The sequence below is a fragment of the Capricornis sumatraensis genome, chromosome 10 (assembly GCF_032405125.1).
Source record: "Capricornis sumatraensis isolate serow.1 chromosome 10, serow.2, whole genome shotgun sequence".
NCBI classification, from domain to species: domain Eukaryota; kingdom Metazoa; phylum Chordata; class Mammalia; order Artiodactyla; family Bovidae; genus Capricornis; species Capricornis sumatraensis.
Window position 1 is genome coordinate 1,560,167 of NC_091078.1, and position 19,773 is coordinate 1,579,939.

Below are 19,773 nucleotides of genomic sequence, written 5' to 3' on the forward strand. Positions count from 1 at the left end.
ACTCCACAAGAGAATTTGCCTTTAGTAAGTCTAAAACATCTCGTGCCTCTCAGATTGGGAGGCTGTAAACAATCACATGTGGCAGGACGAACCTATACAGGCGGGCTAGATAGCCTTCAGAGGAGTCCGTAAGCTGAAACACTCTTGTCACGCCCAGGAATTTTTATTGCCTTGGAGCTGCACGTTTACTCCTTCTCCGAGAGAAACGGTGATGGGGGAGAGCCCCCCGTAAGGTCAGAGGTGTAGGTGAGAGCATCAAACAGACTCTGGCTTTGGGGTTAGATGCTCGGGAACGGGGTTTCCTGAGGCTTGATCACGCCTTTGCGTATGCCAAGCCTCCTTCCTCATGACCTTTGCCATGGGCGGAATTCCTCATGCTGGCCCCCGGCAGAAACCTTCCTTGGTGGCTCAGATGGTAAAGAATCTGCCTGCAGTGTAGAAGATCTGGGTTCTATCCCTGGGTCAGGAAGATCCCTGGAGGAGGAAATGGCTACCCACTCCAGCATTCTTGCCTGGGCAATTCCATGGACAGAAGAAACAGGCAGGCTATAGTCCATGGGGTCACAGAGAGTCAGACAAGACTGAGGGACTAACATTTTCACTTTGTTCAATGTAACCCAGCTGACGACTGTGGGCTAAATATGCGTCTCCTCCAAATTCCTACGTTGAAGCCCTAAACCCAGTGAGGATGTATTTGGAGTAAGGAAGTAATTAAGATTAAATGAGGTCGTAAGAGTGAAACTCTGATCCCATGGTATTAATGTCTTTTCTTTAATATATTTATTGATTTGCCCTCGATGGGTCTTAGTCGTGGCACGCAGACTGACTGTCTTAATTGTGGCTGACAGGCTTAGCTGCTCCAGAGATGTGGGATCTCAGTTCCCTGAAGAGAGATCAAACCAGTGTCCCCTGCACTGCAAGGCAGATTCTTAACCACTGGCCCACCAGGGACGTCACGCTATTAATGTCTATCTTTATGAGAAGAGACGTCAGAGTTCCACGTGCACACACTAAGGAAAGGCCATGTCTGAAAGCAGCTCTCCGAAAGGCAGAGAGAGAGAGAGGAGGGCTCACCGAAGCCCAGCCTACTGGGCCTTGACCTGGGACTTCTAGCCTCCGGAACTGTGAGAAAGTTAACTTCTGTGGCTTAAGCCACGCAGTCTGCGGTATTTTGTGATATGGCAGTATGAGCACTGGACTAGCGCACCAGAAACTGGGGAGTAAAAGTCTGAAATGTGTTACCACGCTAAACTCCTTACCTGTAACAATGTGGTGTCGAAAATAATGTCTGCTTACCTTGGCTGCTGTTATGCTGGTAACCACCAAAAAAATGAAATCAGAAATCATTACGAGATTGGGGAGGTATTTGGTGAAATCTTTACTTTCATTTTTCATCGTTTTATAGCTTTCCTGAAACTATGTAATTTACTTTCACCACTTTGAAAGGTCAACATGATTTTCACAGACAAGTGAACGCCTCACACCTTTTCCCTGCACTCCAGCCACTCACATCTACTTTCACAGTTTTTGTTGTATGTAACCTTGTCAGTTTTCAATCAGCTTTCTTAACCTATATCGATTTAGTTTCTACTTGTTACTTAGAGTTACATTTTTCTTCTGATACACATTAAAAATAAATAATTATTCTTAAAATGTTCAGCTGGGTACCACTTAAAATCATCTCATGTTCCAGGAGTGGTACAGGGGTCACAATTTGGAAAACACTGCTAAATGCAAGACTGAATTATCTGTCATAATGGTATAAAACCATAGAATTAAACATGTATCACAAAATTAATTCCTGTCTTTTTCATAACTAAATACCTCCAGAAGTCACAACACTTAAAACATTTTTAAACATCCTAGTGTGTAAAATTCTCATATCAGAATGACTAAAATTCACTGAACTTAACTATGTGAAGGAGAAGGCAATGGCACCCCACTCCAGTGTTCTTGCCTGGAAAATCCCATGGAAGGAAGAGCCCGGTGGGCTTCCGTCTATGGGGTCACACAGAGTCGGACGCAACTGAACGACTTCACTTTCACTTTTCACTTTCACACATTGGAGAAAGAAATGGCAACCCACTCCAGTGCTCTTGCCTGGAAAATCCCATGGACGGAGGAGCTTGGTGGGCTGCAATCCATGGGGTCGCACAGAGTCGGACACGACTGAACGACTTCACTTTCACGCATTGGAGAAAGAAATGGCAACCCACTCCAGTGTTCTTGCCTGGAGAATCCCAGGGACGGGGGAGCCTGGTGGGCTGCCGTCTATGGGGTCGCACAGAGTCGGACATGACTGAAGCGACTTAGCAGCAGCAGCAACTATGTGAAATATTTGCAAGTTAAAAGTTAAAAATTTTCAGACATTTTTAGTGCTGCTAAAACCAAATGCTTACTGTTTTTAAAAATCCAGAAGCTAGATTTTATGTTATATAAAACAGTATAAATGCTTTTATTTTTATCATGGTTTTACTAGCAATGCAAGGATAGATCTGAGGTCTCTAAAAATTATGATCACTTCCTCTTAAGAATTTAAGACATTAAGAAATGCCTCCCAATAATGACATAATACCTTGAATTAAATTGGTTTATTTCTCAGTGACTTAGAAATTAGTAAAAAGACTCAACTTTGACCAAAATCTTTGGTAAACTTAAAGCAAGAGTGATTTCTACAATGCATGGTCTTGGTTTAAAAAGCACAGTGCACTAAGCTTATATCAAATGTGTCCCAAGCATTCATTTTCATCTATAGAATAAAATGTTTTGGTCCATTTTTCAGCAGCCTATCCACATAACATAGAGTTCTTAAGATTTTAAATATCTAAAGCACAGGTGGTCTTGATAAAGGGAAGAAAAAGTGAACTGCGCGACAAAGAAATATTCTTCACTAGCCTGTACAGATAGCCCCCCTTAGAAAGTATTAACCCTTAACAGCAGAGGGGAGTAGAGGGCTTCCCAGCTGGCACAGTGGTAAAATATCTTCCTGCCGACGCAGGAGACATAAGAGATGCGGGTTCGATCCCTGGGTCAGGAAGACCCCCTGGAGCAGGGAATGGCGACCCAGTCTAGTGTTTCTGCCTGGAAAAATCTCACACACTGAGGAGCCTGGTGGACTGCAGTCCACGTGGTTGCAAAGAGCTGGACACGACGGAGCACAAGAAATAGAGGAAGGGTAACAGAAATCTCCATTTTGTTCACTTCTGTATTAGCCCCTAAGACCCTGATGCTGGGAGGGGTTGGGGGCAGGAGGAGAGGGGGCGACCGAGGATGAGATGGCTGGATGGCATCACTGACTCGATGGACGTGAGTCTGAGTGAACTCCAGGAGTTGGTGACGGACAGGGAGGCCTGGCGTGCTGCAATTCATGGGGTCGCAAACAGTCGGACACGACTGAGCGACTAAACTGAACCCATGCACGTCCCACCCGGGTTGGACCAGAGTTGCAGAGTCCACTTGGGTTACCTGTTAGCTATCTGCCAGGGTTCAGCATCAGATTCAACTAAGCTTCCATAAAGCAAGCGGCCTCCTCAAAGCTTGAATGCTGTATTAGTTACATCTGAGGAGCAGGATCCTTATACTGTAAAAGAATTCTTTTATACTGATAGTCATTTTTTCCAAGCAGGATAAATTACTGATTTATTTAAATGGTTTTATTTTTTAAGTATTTATAAGAGAAAATTATTGTAAATAATCAAATCAAAATCATAATGAAATTGAATATTTATTTGAATTTTTCCTGGTAATAGCACTCAACATAAGAAAAACAAACCAAGCTGTGAGATTTTGTTTTCAATATACTCATTTTTCAAAAAGTGAAAAGTTGGGTTCTCTATTTAATGGCAACAAATGGGACTACCATTCAAAGAGCAGTATTTTAAGAGAGATATATTATGATTAACATGATGTGTTTTGTATTGTAGAATGGAGACATATCCAAACGCCAGTCTGAATATAGAAGAAATACATGTGTTAAAACCACACTGCAAAACCAAATGTTCTTCTTTATAAAAAGCTTGACATAAAAAGGAACTTGCCAGTAAACTCAATGAACTTTCACGTATAGGTTTTTTTTAAGTCCCACCCACACCACCCCCACAAAAAACCTGTAGATTTGAGTAGAGCCATTACATGACAGCTCATTTCTGTACAACATGGAAGCTGGCTACACAGTCAATGCTAGCTTCCTAAAGTGCATCTTCTGAAGACTTGTTTAGTGAGATTGCAATATCGAGTACACAACACTTAACACAAGACCTGTAATGACAGAGCTACATCATTCGAAAGGTTTGAAACTACTTTTTAAACTTTTTGATTCAGCAAAGAATAAAGGTGTCAAATACAGTAGTTTTCTCACTCTCCAACAGTGTACATAATAAGCTTTTGTTATTTGGCAAGTCTTTGGGAGTCGTCTAAACAACATCCCCTCTCTCGCTGGGATGCGGCTCCTTGTGCAGGACAGTTAGGCGCAGAGCAAGAGTCAGATTTTCGGGAGCTTCGGTGCGTTGACCGCAGGATTTGCCTCCTGTAAGTATCTCCTCCCTGCACTCTTGTAATCATAGGTGCAGCTGTGAGTCTCTGCATACCGATGAGATGCACAGAAGTTGCTTCCACATCTAAAGCACAAAAAAAGTTTATGTGAACAGCCACATTTCTATAAGAGCCTCCTCTCTTTGGGAGATCAAGGCTTGACTTCGGGTAGTCCAACAGGAGTCTTTTGGTTCTCTTTAGCAATTCAGAATTGACATTTCCCTTATACTTATAAACAAGCACAGGCACCTCCCCCCCAAAAAAAGAACAAGTCAATTGTCCATGAATGTGAAAGTGTCGAATAGAGAACCTCCTCTGAAGTGAAAGAGGCTGTAGGCCTTTATGAAGCAGCGAAACTGCGAAAGCCAGTGCATGCATGTGCCGCCTCCTTGCGCATCTAGGAAGCCTGGGCAGATTCAGTCTACTAAGAAAATCAAATTATGTGAAGCCTGACTATGCCATGAAAGGATTTTAAAGTATGTCAGCAACAAGGTGAGCTGTTTCCATTTGAACAGAATACACTCTAAAAAGCCGCAGCTTTACTTAATGCCTGGCCTCAACCTAAGGGCAGGCACCATCCTGGGAGCATATTAATCAATACTACTAAATAGTTATTGGTAGAAAAAACTCATTATTTTTGTTAACATATTATTCATCTCTTTTGAAACAAAAGTGTACCATGTAATTAACTGTACATTAACATTAAACTTAGTCCTTTTTATTCAATTTAAAATAGAATCTTGGAAGAGGCATTCTCCCAAGCTACATTCAAAGAAAAACCAAGTCTGTCTATCGTAAGACAAAGAGAACACACTCTTCCATTGGTTTATGCATCCTACTTTAGAGGGCAGGAGAGGATCTCAGGAGTTTGGAAATGCATAGCCTATCTATTTGCTCTTTACTTCAGCCAATAAGGAGTTCAGCCGAGGACTGCTATTTGAACATCATCTAAATAGTCTTATGAAGAGGCAATTTAAAGAGCATTTTCTACTGCATCCCTAAGCTGGGTCACCACAAAGCAAGCATCTCCGCTTTTCAGCTAGCCAACCTGCCTGCACTCGTAGCTAGTAGCCAGTCCAGTTTTCTTTCCACAAAGGAAACAATGCTTTGTTGTCTTCTTCTTTGTTTGAACAGGGGCTTTCACAGGTGGGAGGTGATGAGTACATTCTCCTGTTCAGAGAAAGGACACCTTGATTACTACAGAAATAAAATTCTAAATGTGAAATACTATAAAACAAAACATTAAACACATTCCTGTCACGGCAAACCTCTCAGCCATAAATATTAATTTGTGCTTTTTTATATCTAAAATTATTTACAGAGTCTGTAATGGAGATGAACTAGAACTGTTACTTAAGACATGCTGATTTCTACTAAGACTTTTTTTTACATTTTTATAGATATCAACACCTTTCTGATTATTTCTGAAGGCAATATGTATATTTAAAGTACACTAAACTTTGACAGAGAATCAAGAAAAATGTCTGGCTCAAAATCGTATTTATGAAGCTTCTGTATTAAAATCACCCTGTTCTTTCACGCCAAGAAAGAGCATGAGGACATCATGAAACTGAGCTCTTGGTGCTGATTATACCACAGAAACTAAATGCACCGAGCCATCAGCAAATTATTTAAAGCTTCAATTCGTCCATTTTTAAGATAACAGGACATGTATTTTTCTCCCTAAGTTTCTAAGTGTTCAAAGGTCAACTCAGTTCTCACAATAAAAAGCATTCTGAATTTTTAAAGTAATATAATTATATAAAATACGGTATCATCAATAGTGACGTGTAGGGCGCACTGTTCAATTTCACAACACCACAACCATCCCAAAACTATTCACTAGACTCTGGGCTATAGCACCAGGTTGATTTTTAATCTTGCATGTAACAGCACATCTGCTATTATATGAGAAAGAATTAAATCAGTTTAATACTGCAGAGCAAAACTCCAACAGACCCCACTCATGGGCGGAGAGGCTCAGCGTCACCACCCACAGCTGCTGCACAGAAGCACAAGGACACAGTGCTCGGTGGCGCCCAGAGGCCAGAAGGAGAAAGCAGACGAGGCCAAGCAAAGGGCAGGGGTGAGAAGGAAAGCAGGGCAGAGTGTCAGTGGGAATGGCGCCCATTCCCTACCACCAAGAAAGGTTTGGGAGGCCTGGGCTTAACTCTATGTAGCAGCTAAAAGTAATCCTTCAAGGGTTCAAAAAGCTGGAATTACATTTAGTTGGCAGTATGCCTTTTGCCACAAGCCGGATTGGGTTCTGTATATACAAGCAGAATAAAATTAATGCTTTATGACTAGTCTAAAATACACTCCCAGATCTTGCCCAAAACTGAAAAAAAAAAAAAAAAAAAACCTGCCCCAAACTGGAAACTAACTTATGACTCGTAATGGTGGTCAGGCACCAACTTAAGCTAATAAGCATTTTCTTCTTCAAGGGCACTTAAGAGTTATCAAGAACATTTCACAGAGGTGATGGGATACTTTCCTCTTCTTGCATAATGAAAATAAGACAGGCATCTGCAGGGCATAGAGGAAAGGCACGCACTGCCCGATGCCCTCTGAAGTGCACCCAACTGCAATTATCTTTGGGATTCAGGCTTAGGGTACTGTTCCTTAAACAAAAGTTAAAAAAAGAAATTGTTGACAAAAATTTAGTTCAGCGTAGTCATATTTTCATGTTTTTCTTTCCTTGGGGTACTAAAGTTCCCAACCCTTTGTTCACGCAGAAGCTCTTGTGAATGTGCGGGCACAGAGCACAGTGGTGGCCAGCAGGAGGCGGCACAGAAGCACAGCTGCAGTCTCCCCATGACAGTGGCTTCGTTCATCCTTCCCACCACAGAACAAATTAGCAGTGACACGCTCTGTGCCGGGAACCAGCCCAAATAGGTAAGCTCCCTCCTACAAAGAGGGAAAACTCAAACCCCATGGGCTGACATTCAAGGACTCGTGTGTCCAATATGCCGTTATGCTTTCTAGGGTCATTTTCTGTCACGAGTCACATCCTTCCCACCCTGAATGACGCACCAGATGCATTTACAAGTGCCCTCTCCTCTTCTGAACTGCTCAGGAACTTTGTCAACTTAGTAAAATTCTGCTTATCCAGTAAGGAGATATCACCAATCATTAACTCTTCTCTGAAGCCTTCTCTCAAATATGTAATGAACATATATGAAAAAAGAAAAAGTCAATAAAATAATGCTGACGTGAAAAGTTGCTTTTCAGAATGAGAATAAAGATATTTGGATTAAGGCACTTGTTTGGCACTTCTTACTTTAATATTTGGTCTAACACAATGATCTATAAAAATTCACTCAACAGAAAAGGCAGGCAATAAAGTAGTAGGGCAGTGTTTGTGATACAAGCTTGGTAGTCATCTGCCTAAAAACGATACCTGAAATGACGAAGATGGGTACGATTTCCAAGGAAGACCTTGCAGTGAAAAGCAAAGAGAACCAATGGAAAAACTTAATTAAACAAAACTTATGCCAGAATTTTCACAAACTCTTCTAAGTAGTTGCGAATGATACTGTTATTACTGTATGGCAGGAAGGAAATGGCAGCAAGATACAGAGCTCTAGTTTGGAGAATCATAAACTGCAGGTAGCAGTGGATGACTTGACCTAAATGAAATCAATCAAGACTATATATCTGGGGACAAGCAGAGGGGCTGGTAAAACACGTTCAAAAGAAAACTGAAGTTTAAAAAAACACAAAACCAAAAATCTACAAAAATGTAACAGCCCAGAATAAAAAAAGAAAGGAAAGAGAAAAACTCTTTTAAGAAGAAGGGCCATAACCATCAAGATAAGTAGACAGAATCATCCACTGGACTGAAAATTCTGAAGATCTTTTCAGCAACAGCAGTTTCAGAAGAAAGCACTGTAGCTTGAATTAGAGTTTAGGGAGATAGACCAAGCACAATCAGACTTCCAAGAGGCTGAGCTGCAGATTAGTGCAAGACAGGTTTAAATAGATGTCAAAAGGAAACTGCCATCTACTTGGGGCCTTCCCGGTGGCACTAGTGGCAAAGGGCCCTTCTGCCAATGCAGGATCTGTAAGAGATGCAGTTTCGATCCCTGGGTCGGGAAGATCCCCTGGAGAAGGGGATGGCAACCCACGCCAGTATTTTTGCCTGGAGGATCCCATAGACAGAGGAGCCTGGCGGGCAACAGTCAATGGGGTCATAAAGAGTTGGACACAACTGAAGCAATTTAGCACACACGCACAAAGGAAAATAATTCTATTAAAAGTAGATACATTAATCAGAAACAGTACGGCACTGGCATAAACACAGACATATGGATCAGTGGAGCATAACAGAGGGCTCTGCAATAATCCGTCACAAATATAATCACACGATTTTTGACAAGGTACTAATAAGAGCATTTGATGGGGAAAAGGACAGTTTTTTTTGTTGTTGTTGTTGTTTTTTTACGAATATAGCCTCAAAAACTGGATGAAAAAGTTGCGACCCCGTGGACTATACAGTCCATGGAATTCTCCAGGCCAGAATACTGGAGTGGGTAGCCTTTCCCTTCTCCAGGGAATCTTCCCAACCCAGGGATCAAACCCAGGTCTCCCGCACTGCAGGCGGATTCGTCACCAGCTGAGCCACCAGGGAAGCCCAAGAGTGCTGGGGTGGGAAGCCTGTCCCTTCTCCAGAGGATCTCCCTGACCCAGGAATCGAACTGGGCTCTCCTGCATTGCAGGCAGGTTCTTCACCAGCTGAGCTATCAGGGAGGCCCCAAAAACTGGACATCCACATGGAAAAGAATGAAGTTGGACCCTTACATTACACCATATATATAAAAATTAATTCAAATATATTAAAGACCTAATGTAAGATCTACAACTACACAACTTCTAGAAGAAAAAAGTAAAGGAAAAGCTTCATTAAGGGTGGATTTGGAAACAATTTATTGAACACAATACCCGGAATAGGCAACAAAGAAACAAAATAGACAAACTGAACTCGATGAAAATTAAGAACTGTTGAGCATCAAGACACGACCAACAGAGTAAAACGGTGACCTGCAGATGGGAGAAATATTTGTAAATCATACATAAGGGATTAATATCCAGAATATATGGCAACAAGAAAACCAAGAAACAAATTCAAGAATGGGCAAGGTATTTTTTTTTATATCCCGCCTCCCGGGCAAGGAATTTGAACACACATTTCTCCAAAGATCTCCAAATACCACATCAAGAGATACTCAACATAACTGATCATCAGGGAGGTGCCAATCTAAATCACAATAAGATACCACCTTGTATCTGTTACGATGCCCACTATCAAACAAAACAGAAAATAACGAGCATGGTGAGAAAGTAGAGAAGTTGGAAGCCTGGTACACTGCTGCTGGGAATGTGACAGAGCACAGCTACCATGGAAAAGAAGACAGTAATTCCTAAAAAGTTAAACCAGAACTGCCATATGACCCAGTGATGCCACTTCTGGATAGGCACTCAAAAGAACTGCAATCAGAGCCTCAAAGAGATACTCGTACACTTGTGTTTGTAGTAACATTATTCACAGCAGCTAAAATGTGGAAGCGACCAAGTGTCCAGCCACAGATGCTCAGGCAAGCGAGATGCTGTACACACATACAATGCAATGCTACTCAGCTGGAGAAGTATGGGGATTTTGACACATGCCAGCCTGGAGAATCCTATGGACAGAGGAACCTTGTGGGCTGCAGTCCATGGGGTCGCAAGAGTCGGACGCGACTGAGTGACTCTGACTACTACTACTACAGCACGGACGAACCCTGGGAGCTTGTGCTGCATAAAGTAAGCCAGGCACAGACAGACAAATTCTGAGTGATTTTACTTATGTGAGGCACCGGGAGTAGTTAAAATTACAGACAGAAAACAGAACGGTGGTTGCCAGGGTCTGGGGAGAGAGAGTAATGAGGAGCTAAAGTTTAATGGGTACAGAGTTTCCATTTTGATGAAATGAGTTCTGGAGATACATGGTGATACTGGTTGGCTAAAAATGTGAATGTACTTAACACCATTCAACTGTACACTTAAAAATGGTTAGACAGTAACTTTCTTACAATAAAACAATTGAAAAAAAGTAGATATGTTACAACTTTAGAACCTTGGGCTTTATACAGTAGTGGAAACAAACCTCAGTTATCTCTTTAATGACATGAAACTCACATGACAATCATAATACATCATGTGCCCTTCAGAACGTTGGGGCTACAAACGTGGTGCTCATTTGCTAGAGTTTCCATCTCTAGACTGGGTACTGGAACACAGCAGGTGATAGTGATGGCTTCTTCAGAAGTGTTTGGCCTGTATACTTCTAAGATACTACTGGCAGAAGTGATGCTAATAATATAGTCATTTCTGCTAGCATGCCTTGGAAAGGGCTAGTCAAAGAGACCGTCCCTTTCTTTTATCCAGAAATAACCAGTTCATCAAATGGAGCTCTTACCGTCCTTGACATTGGACCATGAGTTTAAGAAACGCCTTTCTAGGGCATTTTCTCAAAACTCATCCTGCACCCAGCATGGCTCTGGGGTAGCCAGGGGCTAGATACATTGTGAACACATGGTAACTTTTCATTCATCTTATCTTTTCACATAGACCATACCCTTTTCCAGACAATAGAGGCCTCAATTTCAATTTTTGTTTTATTCTTCAAATATACCCTACAGTCAGTTCTCTTAATCATTTTCTTCAGCAGAACAAAGTCTAAGGAAGTTCACTCTGCATATACCACAGAGAATGTTCTTCCGATCACTCTTTGAAAACTCTAATCCACAGTATGCATAATGCTATGATTATTAGCCTTATATTGTTTTCAAAATTATCTGTAGCTTACCTACTCTTTTCCCTGACGTTGTATTATTTCCATTCATTCCAATACCACGGGCAGACTACAATTAAAACACAAAACATCTATAGAGGTGAGTTAACGGAAAACAGAGGAGAGATCACCTAACATGAAATAATAATATTTTATGACAAAAATGGTGATGAACTTTCATTTTAAATTATTTAATCTCTTTTTAAGTAATTTTAACCTGTGACCTGGCTGTCACATCCATCAATATTGTGCTTATTCTTTACCTTCAAGAGAGTAAAAGTTGTCTATGGCCACATGACTCTGAATGTGCCTGATCCTGTCTGATCTTGGAAGCTAAGCAAGGTCAGGTCTGGTTAGAACTTGGATGGAAGAGAGTAAAATCTGATGGCTCAAATAAAATTTCTTATTAGGGAAAAACATTAAAATATTTAGCATTTTTAAATATATGATAAATTGTCTAAAATTAAAATAAACTACTTTCAAATTATAGCTCTAAATTTAGAACTAAAACATTATTTAAAATTCAACTGTCAAAAAATTTTCTATAAACTAGGAAGACATTTGAAGAGGCAGTTATGAAAAGAATTCAACCTTAGACCTCTTTATTTAACATGTAAACAAAAAACAAAGTACCCTGAATCACTACAAGGATAACTAGCAGAACACATTGAAAGGCAAATACTTACTAAAAAAAATTCTGTAGTTTCTAACTGAGGAGAACTTCTCCTAAGGCTCTCTTCCTGAAAATGCTGGAGGTTTGTAGACAGCCCAATTCCAGAGGTCCGCAGCCTGCCTGCCCCACGTGCACTCTGTAAGCTGTCTCTGCTTGCACTCCGGGCCAGCGAAGCAAGAAAACCTATATTATTTACAAAACCCACAGGCTCTTTGGATGCCCTGTTAGCCATTTCTGTGATATCCCGAGCCTCAACTTTAGAAATAATATCAGATCTTTTCCCAGTTGAATCAACTTTAACGGCTCGAAAGCGAGCAGTCCTAGAGAAAGCAGAATCAGTTATATTTCGAACATCCAATGACCGAAGCACATTTTGGGAAGCAGAAGACTGGAGGCTCCCAGACTCAAAACATTTGGACTGTCTCTGTGGTTTCGCCAGAGAATTATGGAGTGACGTTGGTGCAGAACAGCGAAGAGGTGATAAGAGTCTGTTCTTGTGAGGACTTAATTCATGGTGGCTGAGAACTGAAGCCTCTGACTCACCATTCAACACTTTTGCAGCGTGCTTAAGATGCTGCTCTTTAGCTTTCGAGCCTCTATCCCCATAAAGGAGAGAGGATTCCAGGTTTCCCTTCTGCGTGCCTCCCACGCCACTGCTCTGTTCACCAGCATTCCCTTCTGTAAGGGAAGTAGACGAACCCGCTTTAGGTGGAAGTGGCTCTTCAGTGACACACCCTTCTGAGGTTGGAAATAAACCAGTGTCATCCTCATTGTTAGATGACAGCTTTCCCGAAAAGTGCTTTGTCCGCCTAGGCAGGGACGATCCAAGATGGCGAACAGTATCAGCAAGCTCTTTGTCAGTTTCAAACTCCATATGAGGCATCTGAGATGGTAGTTTGAGGCCACTACTGGAATGAGGCAGTGTGTAACTCTCCCAGTTACCACCTTCCTTAAGAAAATCACCAGTGATAGATGATACGGGTCTATCAGCAGGGGGCGGAGCTGCCAAACTTGAAGCTGCTCTGCTGGCTGAGGCAGGCAGACATGTGCTCCCAGGAGAAGGTAAACAAGACTGCCCAATGTGGGGAAGAACTCTTAACAATCTACGGCGAGCAGCTGCTGTGGAACTACTAGAAGGTTGAGGAGCTATGGGTGGACGAGGTTTTACCTTGACAGCTTTCTCAGGCTAAAAGAAAGAAATGAATACATAGTTCTTTACACAATCATTTTCTCCACCCAGTATCAAAAATTATCGAAGTAAGAAAAGGTTACTTACATATTGGCATTTGGATTACCTCAATCTAAAATATTTAAAACGATTAGAATCTTAAGCTTACAATTGAGAAGAATTTTGCTATCTTTCCTCATTGAGTATAATTTCCAACAATGTTAAAAGAACACCAATTTTGTTTTTCATCACCATTGATTATTTGTCAGTTTTGTTGAGAAGAAAATTGATTATATTAGATATGGCATAGCTGACCTATTTCAGATCCCCAACAACTTTTCCTAGTAAGATGAGTCAAGTGTCTGGACAGGTAGCTACTGCAGAACAGAGTTAATAGATAACCTAAACGGCTCTCCTGGAAAACGCCTGCTTGCAAGTCTGGCCCTTGGCTGGCTTCTAGAAACTTGTATTTCAAGAAGGTTCCTGCTATCCTAACTTGTAAGAGACACTCATTGTGCCTTACTTGTTTGTGCAAGCAATACGGTTTATGCTGAACATCGACTTTTCTTCTGGGAGTCTGGAATTTTGGCACATGCTAGGCAGAGGGTGCCTTCATTAAGAGCTCCTAATGACATCCCTGGGCACAAAGTCTTTAATGAGCTTCCCTAGTAGACAACATTCCACATGTGCTGATAAAGCTCACTGACAAATAATTATATACATCTTATGAGACTTCACTGGGAAAGTGTGTACCTGATTTCCTCTATGCTTCGCCCACACGCTCCTTTTCCCTTTGCTGATTTTGCTTTGTTCCCTTTTGCTGAAATAAATCTTAACCATGAGAAAAACGCTATGCTAGTCCTGCGAGCCCCTCCAGCAAACCATCAAATCTAGGCGTGGCCTAGGGGTCCCAGTATAGTTGATTTTAACCGAAGTGTCACAACAATTCATGATGTATGGTTAAAGTTGAAAGTTAAAAATATGAAGCCTTAGCACTTATCTTCAGATAAGGACTGATATGAGCATGACAAAGAATGGAATACCTGATGAAACACCGAGACTCCCAACCTAGAAATGTAAGAGAATGAGGTAATGTGATATCCAGCCAAAAATGTCTGACTTGCATCTAATCACGATGGAACAGCAAGATAAATTCAAACTGAGGACATTCTACAAAACTAACCAACACTCCAAAACTATTTGACATGAATGTTTAGAAAAAGGCTAAGAAATAATTCTGCATAAAAAAGCAGACCAAGAAAGCATTACAACTAAATACAACACATGATTCTTGATTGGATCTCAAATTGAAAAGAGAACAAAAAATCAAAATAGAACCTAATGCTAGCAAATACATTATTGGGAAATGAAGACATATGAATATAGATTATATAATGTGTATCAGTGACAAATTATGTGTATGATAACTGTATTGCAGTTATATAGGAGAAGACTCTATTCTTAGGAGTTATATACTGAATATTTAGGGGGAAAACTGAACTGAACTCCCAAATGAATCAGGTTAAAAAAAACAGAGAAAGCAAATGTGGAAACAATGTTAATTGTTGAATCTAGGTAAAATTTCCATGAATGTTCACAGGTACAACATTTCTAAATGACTGAACATTTTTCAAAATAAAAAAAGGCAAAGTAAGAATTCAGACAAAGACTGAGAGATTTAATTGCCAAGAGGCATAAATGAAAAAAAAAAAAAAAAGGCACTAGGAGATTCAGAAGAAGGAGAATAATCTTTAAAGGAAGCAAGTAATGCAGGAAAGAATAAAGAGCAACAGAAAAGGTAAATAGGTGGATAAATATAAATAGTATTGGCAATATAAAACAACTTGAGGTGTTCAAAATATACGTAAATTAAAATGCATGACAAAGCGACACAAAAGGTGTTCATATCTATAACTGGAGTTAGCGTTCTAAGATTATAGCATTAAAAGAAAAGGGATAAAAATCATTTGCATTATACTATAGTCAAGAAGGCACAAATAATCTCTAGAGTACCCGTCTGAAAAAACTAATAATAACAAAGTAATAGGATAAAAACTGAAAAACAAAAAGTAGATTAAAGAAAGGGAACGAGAGAAAGGAAAAAGAAACATGAGACAAGTGGCTAAACAGAAAACAAACAGTAAGACGATACAAATTCCCACGTACTGGGAATTATATTCAATGTTACAGAATGGAAAGCCTGTCAGTCTGGATAAAAAAATAATAAAAAATCCACCACCCATTGATTATAAGAAAAACTCTTAAATATAGAAACATAGAAGGAGAAAAAGTAATAAAGTGGAAAGGATATATGACAGAAATATAAATCAAAAGAAAGCTAGCTTAGCTATACTAATATTAGACAAAATAGCTTTTAAGACAAGTGCATTACAAAACAAACATTTTATAATAATAAATAGCAATATTTATAATAATACAAACTACAAGAAAGATACCGTAATTCCTTGGATATCATACAAATCTGTACTAGATCATCTGACCTAGTTTGACAGTTTCAAAATATATAAAGCAAAAATAAACATACTAAAAGAAGAAACACAAATTCACAACCAAAGGGGAGATTTCTAATGAACTTCTCTCAATAACTGATGGAAAACAGACACACAAATCAGAAAGTCTCCAGAAGTCCGAACATCACAAATAACACTTGTCTAACTGATATATGCAGGCCACACACATGCACACACACACACACACACACACACGCAGTGACTAGACTAGAGTCTTCCCAAGTGGCATATACCAGTATGCTTAGTCACAAACCAATCCTCAGCTTATTTCAAAGGTCTGAAATCATCTGTTCTCTGACTACAGTGATATTAAACTACAAATCAACAAAAAAGATATATAATATTCCACATATTTGTAAACGAAGGAGTTCAGAGCCATGAGTCTCATGGATCTAAAGATTAAATATAATTCCTATCAAAATCCCAATGGATTTTTTTTTTTTTGCAAAAATAGAATCATCCATCCTAAAATTCTTAAGTGACCACAAGGAACTCCAAAGAGTCAAAATAATGTTGACAAAGAACAAAGTTGCAGGTCTCACACTTCCTGACTTCAAAACCTATTGCAAAGCTCAGCAATCAGAAAAGTGTGGTACTGGCATACATAATGGCCAACAGCACAGACTCAATGGCCCAGAAGTGCTCTACACGTCCACTCCCAGCTACAGGCCCCAGAGAAACGAGCGCATGTGTCCACCAAAGGCGTGCACAAAGGACGCTCAAAGCAGCTTTGGTGATGAAAGCCACGAGTGTCACAAGCAGACAGACGCAGCGGGTACAGGCATACCTCGTCTCACTGCACTGGGCAGATATTGCTCTTCCACAAGCTGAAGGTTCGCTGCGGCCCCGCGTGGAGCAAGTCTAGATTGACGCCGTCTTTCCAACAGCATCTGCTCACTTCGCATCTCTGGGTCACATTTTGGTAATTCTTGTAGTATTTCAGGCTTTTTCATTATTACTATTATATTTCTTATGGTGATCTGTGATCAGTGATCTTTGATGTTACTACTACAACTCACTGAAGGCTCAGATGATGGCTAGCATTTTTTAGCAATAAATATTTTCAATTAAGGTATGTACATTGTTTTTTAGACAGAATGCTATTGTACACTAAACAGACTATAGTATAGTGTAAATATAAATTTTATATGCACTGGGAAACCAAAAAATCCGTGTGACTCACTTTATTGTGATAGTCGCTTTATTGTGGCGGTCTGGAGCCGAATCTGCAGTGCCTCTGAGGTATGCCTGTATAGTCACACAATGGATTAGTGCACAGCAGTAAAAAGAGAACGGACCGATTCACGCAACAAACGGATGAGCTCCAAAAGCATTATGTTGAGCAAAAGAGACCAGACCGAAAAAAAAAAGTAAATTACACATGATATCTTCTATACCACGTTCAGGAACATTAGACACTAATTTGTGACGACACAGTTAAGAATAGTAGTTATCTGGGGAGTAGGGAAAGGCAGGCATCGACTGGGAAAGGCTATACGAAAACCTGGAGCAAAAAACAGGTCCTAGTTTAATTTGAGTTGTACCTACATAACTGTATATAAATGTAAAAATTCATCAAGCTATATTAAACACTTGTGAATTTTATTGTACGTACATAGTATATTTCAATAAAGAAACAGTTACCAACAGAGTGAAAAACGAAGTTATAGAGCAGGGCTACACATATGACAAAGAGCTAATATACAGAAGGTATAAAAATCTCCAAAAAATCAGTAAGCAAAATGAACACTATCCAATTTTTTAAATGGGCAAAAAAACTGAATACACATTTTTACAAAAAAGGATATCCAAATACCCAATAAATATATGAAAGGTACTCTACTTTATTAATCAGAGAAATGAAAATTAGAACTATAATGTAACGCCACTACACACCAATGAGAATGACAAAAATGAAAAAGAAGAACCAGATCAAATACTGGTAAGAACCCATGGAAACTGTAACTCTCATTCACTACTGGAGAGAAGTCATCCAATTATTTTGGAAAACTGACAATACCTAGGATAGCTAAACATTCCTATCAACACCCAGACAGGCCTATCCATAATAAGTAAATATTAACAGCATCTTAAAAAGTAACTTGCAAAGTTAAGGTTAGGCTCTCTTTTATTATCCTTCTTAGTTCTAGAATCATGAAAGTTTTTAAAGCCATGAGTTATTTTTGAGTGCAATATTATCACATTAAATACACTGCTGGCTGAAAAAAATTAATTCTTTGCAGTTACTATTTCAATAAATGAGGTCAGAAACTTGAGATGAATAATATTTAAATTTTCTTCCCAACAATTACCAACAGACCTCAATGCTGCGAGCCCTGCAAGGATAAACTGAAGAAAGGCCTGGCCAAGCTTCACCTTTTTGCTGAGATTCATGTTCTCCATCTTAGCCTTCAGCAGCTTCATCTTATTCATAGTTATTGAGTTTTCAATTATCTGTTGCCCAGAAGGAGAAGGCTCTATTTCCTCATCTTCATCAGCATACAAGCTATACACAGAACCACTACTGCAAAGAAAATGATAATTGCTGTTGAAATGCACCTGATGCCCCCAATTACTAAAAACGTTCAAGGACAACACAAAGCTACAGATGATACTAATGACAAAATAGGCTCATTTTCTCAAGGGAAATCCAAGGCAAGTGTGCTTCAAAACTGTATTTCTTATGAGAAAAAACAGATGGGGATAAATGTCATGATTTAACTTTATCGAAAATCTAGTACAACTGAGCTTTTCTTTAAACTCAATATCCCATAAGTGAAGACTCTGTTTGGAAACGGAACCACTCACAACAGCATAGATTTTACAATGAAAAGACACACTTTGGTCACATCATGACAAATTATTACAAATGTAAAACACTCCAATTACTGATCAATCACAATAACATTGATTCATTTTATTATTTGGAATCCCTTCTGACTGCATAATGCCATAATGTAATGGTGCTATCACACTGTCCTACTATTCTACGCCTGTCTCTCCCTCTTACTCCCCTATATGTGAGCAAGCTGAAAGCAGGTATTAACACTGGGCTTTTTTCATCTGCCCAGTCTAAGCACCTGGCACAATGCCTGGCACATATTTAATAAATGTTTGCTAGATTTATTAAACATTTAATAAATGTTTGCTAGAACACAAATAACTGTAATTTCATTCAACTTTTTCAATAATGGGAAAGCTTAAATGGTTACATAATCTCAGTGATTTGAAGAATGACTGAAATGTTAAATAGAGCATAGCAGAATGCATACTAGTCACTGTGCCCAATGTCCTACAGGAGAACTAAAGGATACATGCTAAAGCAGTATGAGAATTAAGAAGATTTCCTGTTCTATATGATTGCTAAAATGGAAACAATCTAAGATAACCCTAACAAGGCATATTCCATACCACTTCTGAAGAACATGTTACCATCACACAAAGGTGAGGCTGAGAGTGGCTATGTCCATCCCTAAAATTTACATTCAGGAAACTAAATGTGAAACTGGTGACGTTCCGGAATCATGGGGTAATCACACTACACAGCAACAACGGGCATCAGGAGGAATAACGACGGGGATTGGTCTCCACAATCAGTTCGGTTCCTCTGCTTGACCTGCGACTATCATTTCTACCTAAATGCCAGAGGTGTCGAGTCTAAAATTAAAACTGGCACGATGACTTAAGGCCACATTAACACTGCTACTATTTACTGAACGCCTAATCTGCCAGGCGCTTTCCACATAATATTTCTAATCCTCACAAAATTTACACACAGTGATATTATATCCCATTTTTATAAGTGAGGAACCTGCAGTTGAGCGAAGTTAAATGATTCTGTTCGATACTTAGCAAAATCAGAGCTTGTAAACGAGGCATCTAAGATCAAAATCCTTTGTCTCTCTGGTTCCAAAGCCTATTCTTTATACGACTCCCTATTGCTTCCCCAGGCACCAACAAGAGGCCTTACTGCACAATGCTTGTCCGCATTAAGCGACAGAACTTCAGTGCGTGAAGGCGCTCCTCTGGAGGTTAACTA

The 19,773-nt window shown here is 39.8% G+C and overlaps 1 protein-coding gene across 1 annotated transcript in view; it reads right to left on the reverse strand.

Annotated features, from left to right (window-relative positions):
• Nucleotides 1-4,122: 4,122 nt before the first annotated feature.
• Nucleotides 4,123-19,773, reverse strand: part of ZFAND4 (zinc finger AN1-type containing 4) — a 55,243-nt gene continuing 39,592 nt past the window's right edge. The window contains 5 exon segments of the mRNA XM_068982535.1: nucleotides 4,123-4,616; nucleotides 5,583-5,700; nucleotides 11,378-11,432; nucleotides 12,049-13,221; nucleotides 18,111-18,258. Coding sequence (XP_068838636.1) covers nucleotides 4,481-4,616; nucleotides 5,583-5,700; nucleotides 11,378-11,432; nucleotides 12,049-13,221; nucleotides 18,111-18,258 — 1,630 coding nt within the window. The 3' untranslated portion in view covers nucleotides 4,123-4,480.